This window comes from Cebus imitator, unplaced genomic scaffold (genome assembly GCF_001604975.1).
Source record: "Cebus imitator isolate Cc_AM_T3 unplaced genomic scaffold, Cebus_imitator-1.0 Scaffold228, whole genome shotgun sequence".
NCBI lineage: Eukaryota > Metazoa > Chordata > Mammalia > Primates > Cebidae > Cebus > Cebus imitator.
In genome coordinates this window covers 1,483,084-1,488,436 of record NW_016107543.1, presented here as the reverse complement: position 1 = coordinate 1,488,436, position 5,353 = coordinate 1,483,084, and the positions used below count along the sequence as shown (strand labels likewise).

The 5,353-nt window shown below is 53.4% G+C and overlaps 1 protein-coding gene across 5 annotated transcripts in view; it reads right to left on the bottom strand.

Moving 5' to 3' along the window:
- The window catches only part of ARHGAP23 (Rho GTPase activating protein 23), a 102,873-nt gene that overhangs the window by 10,544 nt on the left and 86,976 nt on the right, over positions 1-5,353 (bottom strand). For all 5 annotated transcript variants that reach the window (XM_037727348.1, XM_017497075.2, XM_017497076.2 and 2 more), the window contains 3 exons: positions 3,323-3,364; positions 2,665-2,761; positions 542-573 (listed from right to left, as the gene is read on the bottom strand). In XM_037727348.1, the coding sequence (XP_037583276.1) occupies positions 542-573; positions 2,665-2,761; positions 3,323-3,364 (171 nt within the window). The remainder of the gene's footprint in view (positions 1-541; positions 574-2,664; positions 2,762-3,322; positions 3,365-5,353) is intronic.

Sequence of the window (5,353 nt, the reverse complement as noted above, 5' to 3'; positions counted from 1 at the left end):
CCCCCCCCCAAAGAACCAGCTTTTGGTTTCATTGCTTTATTCGACTGTTTTTGATTTAATGAATTTCTGCTCCTCTCTATTTCCTGCTGTTTGTTTTAGGCTCTCCAAAGACCTTAAAGAATATTTATTTATTATAATACCCCACATATGTATTGTTATCCCCATTTTACAGATGAGAAAACTGAGGCTCAGAAAGAGGTTAAGTGACTTGCCCAATGTCCAAAACTACTAAATGGTGGCGCCAGAACTCAAACCTGGGACTGTCTGACTCCAGTCTGTGCTTCTAACCACTGAACCACACTGCCTTGCAGTCACGTAACTCCCAGGCCAGGCCCTTCTACTACACCAGACGCCTTACCAAATACTGCCACGGTAAGCAGCTTCTCAGCTTCCCTTGAGCACTCAGTACCTCCCACCTTCCCTCCCAGGGACCATCAGCTTTTCCCATGGTCCAGCTGCCATTCCCTCAATTCCCTTGAACAAAAACCAAAGTGGGCTGGCTTGTGCAGGGAAAAGCCTTCAGAATTGCCTTCACACGTACCTTGGACTTGGCTGAACTACAGGTGGCAGAATCTGTTGATGAAAGAAAAAAAAAAAAAAAAAAAAGGAAAACTGCATCAGAGAAAAAGAAAGCTGAATCTTACGCATACAATTCCCTCTCCTCAGAGGCTTCAGAAACCAGGGAATTCTGAAACATGAGATCTCCCCAGGCCCTAAGAGTATGATGGACTTCTGATGTCACTTTCTAAGGGATAGGGGTGGAGCAGAAAGTGATGTTAATTGCCACTTCCTCTAGAGGCAGGAAGTGAAATCAGGCTGCCAGCCACAGGCCCCATATTTATAGATGGCTAAGGGCAAGGGGGCATTGTCTTTGAGCCTGGTTCCTCTCCCTTTCCCCTCCTGTCCTGTCCCGTCCCTGTTACTCTGAAGCACTGGAGAGAAAATGCCAAATATCAGATGCAGTCCATGGAAGCCACCACAGTGAAACACAGCAAATCACGGATGCTCTGGAGAAATGGAGACCACACAGTGCACAGAGGGTGCCCTACATCTACCCCCCAGCACACGAGAAAAAACCAGCCACGTGAATAATGGATACAACAGCAGAAATGAAGTGGGTGGGATGCAGGAGGTGGAGTAGGCTGGTGATTAGAGCCTTGAGAGGTTCTACCTCTGGACCGGGGGTCACCCTGCCTCTTCTCCTGGGGACCCTCATGGGCAGACTCCCAGCTATAACCAGAGCTATGAAGGAAACTAAAATCATTACTTCTAAGGGACTTGGGTCCCCCCTCCCTTAATATCACTGGGGTGGAGAAGGAACCAGAAACACGTCCTGGCAGGTCCTCTCCAAGGCCAGAGGGAGCAGGTTGGTCCAAGGGCCTCCCCGGGTCCCAAAGGATAGTGGGCAGGTGCGGTTAATCCACACTCTCGGGCAGGCAAGTTAGATGCCCCCTCTCCAGACCCCTCCCCCTGCACAAGGTGAGAAAAGCAAGATGGGCAACCACACACGACACACGGGACACACGGGGCGGGCGGGGGCGGCGGGTGATTAGAAGAGACACGGGGCCCCTCTCTGCCCGGCCATCCCCACATCTTCTGGCCCCTCCTGAACCTGCCTCTGGAGACTAGGGAGCTCCTATGTGCCTCTGTCAGAGACAACAGAAATACTAAAGGGCGGGACAACCATGGTGGGGGAGGAGTCAGTGGCTGCAGCCATAAAGGGAGTGGCCACTCATCTGTCTCTGAGCACAATCATCTGTCCTCTGCCATGAGAGGGCCAGACGCCCTGCAAACAGGATTGAGAGCCCTAGTTTCTTAAGCAGGAAGAGGCGGCCCATTGGGGTGACTGAGGCAGGAGTTAGAGATTAACTTCTGGGCGTGGCATCGCTGGTCTCCAGGGAGCCTGGGTCCCTGTCCGGATGACCAGCAGTGGTGAGGCTTGGCACAGAGAGGCCACAGGGTGGCACTGCTGGAGGGCAGCAATCTGATGCCCAGGCATCTAGGCGACGGGGAGGGCCCTGGGCCCAGTGAGAAGGGGCTTTAGGATGGGAGAGGTATGGGCTGCTGGGTAAGTGGTTAGCAAGCAGGGGTAACTGGCATGTCAGGGTGGGGTCCTCACAGCCTGGGGTATTCTGCCTGCCTCTGTGCCCACCCAGCCTTCTTATAATCACCCGCCACTGTTAGTGACCGAGGCCGCGACACCGCACTGTACCCTTTAAATCTCCAACAGGTCCGCTGGAGGAGGAGAGGGGAGGATCAGAGGAGGGGATGGAAGGAGAGCAAGGGAGAGGAGGAGGGAGAGGAGGAGGGAGAGGCGGGGACGCAAGGAGAAAAGGAAGAAAAATTATCAAGAGGAACATGCCCAGGACACAGCCAGCCCGTGGGAAATTAAAGGCCGAGGAAAGAAACCAGTGAGAGAGGGTGAGCAAAGCTCCGACCCGGCCTGGGGCGGGCACCTGTGCAGACCGGAGGCAGCATGGGGGGGGGAGCCGGACTTCCCTAGGGAGGGAGCAGGCCCCCAACAGCCCCGTCTCCACGGTGGCAGGCAGGGGAGAGCCCCACTGGGGTGGCACAGGGAAGCTGGGCATCTGGCCAGACATCTGGGACCCTCAGGAACACAGTGCCCACCCTCCCGCCTCCCCACACCCAGGCCCCTGTGCTCACCTGACCCTGGGTCACCAGGGGGCACTGTCCTGCCAATGTTGGGCAGGAGGTACTCAATGTTGGGCACTGCCTGAGGCTCCTTGTCGCCCACAGGGGTCTGCGAACAAGAGGAGGGGTCAGCTGGCATGCCCTCGGATGCTAGGCTGCCAACCCCGAAGAGGGGGGTGCCCTGATGACAGGGCCCATGTCTCCTCCATCAAACCTGGCTCACCAGGGCAGGGACCATCTCCCTTACCAGCCGGGCACTCTCGAGGATGGTTCCTACATGTCCCCTATGAGACGGTTTTGTGCATTCCTCAACACCTCGGAACCAAGAAGCCCAGAGTGGCCCCTTCAGCTGGGGGCAGGGGCTGTGTCACCCACCACCAGACTGGAGCCCCTCCAACCTGTGTCCTTCCCAGTAGCCCAGAGCCTGGAGCTGCTTACTCCTGAACTGGGTTCACCCTGAGCAAGCCCTGTAACGCCCAAATTAGACTGGGGTCTCCTGAAGGCAAGCTTTGTGCCTCCCTATCAGACTTGGGGCTCCTAAGGAGAGGGTGTTTCTTCCATCAGACTGGGGAACCCCCAAGGACAGGCACCTTCCCTGGCCTGAGTCCCACTGCCCGTCCTGCCCCCAAGGACAAGGGCCCACGCCAGCCCAGCCCCCGGCATCACTTACTCTCTCTCCCTTGTCCTCTTCATCGCTGAAGAACCAGTCTGACTGCAGAGGAGACAAAAGGGAGGGATGAAATCCGTGTGGGAAAGAAACGGCTCCTCCACCTGCTCCCTCCAGAGGACCCACGCAGCGGCAAGGGGTGCTCCTCTCTCAACAAACCCCAGGCTGGTGGGGCTCGAGAGAGGGCTCAGAGGGAACCTGACTCGGCCCTGGAACCTGACTCCACAGACTATGTAAAACCCTGGGGGAGAGAAAAGGTGGGACCCCAGTGTGGGAGGAAACTTGGCCTGGAGTGGAAGGGGCCTCCTCAGTTGGGAGGTGGGCTCAGGGAGAGCTTCACTTTTTACTTTTCTCTAAACACTGTCCTAGGCACAGCCCTATGGTACCTTCCCCATGGTGAGTAGGGGGGCAGAGTGCCCTCAGTGCCGGCCACGTCCATGGCTGTGACAACCAAGTGGGCCCCATGCCACCTGCCACATAGGTGCCACACTGACAACAGGGGCATCATGTACCAGCCCAGAAAAAGAAAATGCCAGGAGAAAGGTGTTGGAGGTTTCCTGAGGGGCAGGAGTCGAGAGCTTTCTCATAAAGGCCAAACAAGAGAGAAAATAATGACCCCCACACTTTATCTTGTGAAATTTGAGAATCTTGAAGGTAAAATTCTAAGTTTTCTAGGAAAAAATCCAGATTGCTTATAAATGAACACATATCACAGGTACTTGGAACCTACAGCAGCAAGAAACAAGACAAGAAACCAACAGTTTCAATGTGTTGAAAGAACCTAGAATTTTATACCCTGCTAAACTCTCTTTTAAATTTGAGTGTGAAATAAAGCTATTCTTTTTGTTTTGTTTGATGGACTCTCGCTGTCACCCAGGCTGGAGTGCCGTGGCATGAACTCAGCTCACTGCAACCTCTGCCTCCTGTGTTCAAGCGATTCTTCAGCTTCAGCCTCCCAAGTAGCTGGGATTACAGGTGCACGCCACCATGCCTGACTAACCTTTGTATTTTTAGTAGAGATGGGGTTTTGCCATATTGGCGAGGCTGGTCTTGAATTCCCGACCTCCAGTGATCTGCCCACCTCCACATCCCGAAGAGCTGAGATTACAGGTGTGAATTACTGCACTAGCTTTGAAATCAAGCTATCCTGAGACATCAGAAACTTTACTACACAAAGACTCTCTTGAGTACTTGAGCAAGTCAAGAGATGAACTTCGGAGCAAGCTCCAAGAAGTAACTAAGGCACTTTGGCTTTTATTCTATTATTTTTTTTTTTTAATTATTCTTTTTTTTCTTTTTCTTTTTGGGACAGGATCTCTTGCTGTTATCCAGGTTGGAATGCAGTGGCATGATCCTAGCTCACTGCACCCTTTAACTCCTGGGCTCAAGAGATTCTCCCACCTCAGCCTCCCAAATAGCTGGAACTACAGGCGTGTGCCACCTCACACAGCTGATTTAAAAAAAAATTTTTTTTTTTTTTTTTTGTAGATTTTGGGATTACAAGCATGAGCCACTGCACCCCACCAGTTTTGGCTTTTAGATGTGGTGGAAGGAAGACACAGAAACTGATAAGCATTAGAAATCGACAGTGACAGACCGGGCACAGTGGCTCCCACCTGTAATCCCTGCACTTTGGGAGGCCGAGGCAGGTGGATCACCTGAGGTCAGGAGTTCGAGACCAGCCTGGCCAACATGGTGAAACCCTGTCTCTACTGAAAACACAAAAGTTAGCCGGGTGTGGTGGCGTGCACCTGTAATCCCAGCTACTTGGGAAGCTGAGGCAGGAGAATCGCTTGAACCCGGGAGGTGGAGGTTGCAGTGAGCCAAGGTCGTGCCACTGCACTCCAACCTGGGCAACAAGAGCGAGACTCTGTCTCAAAAAAAATAATACAAAAATTAGCCAGGCATGGGGTCATGCACCTGTAATCCCAGCTACTAGGGAGGCTGAGGCAGGAGAACTGCTTGAACCTGGGAGACGAGGTTGCAGTGAGTCAAGGTCGCACCACTGCACTCCAGCCTGGGCAACAAGAGTGA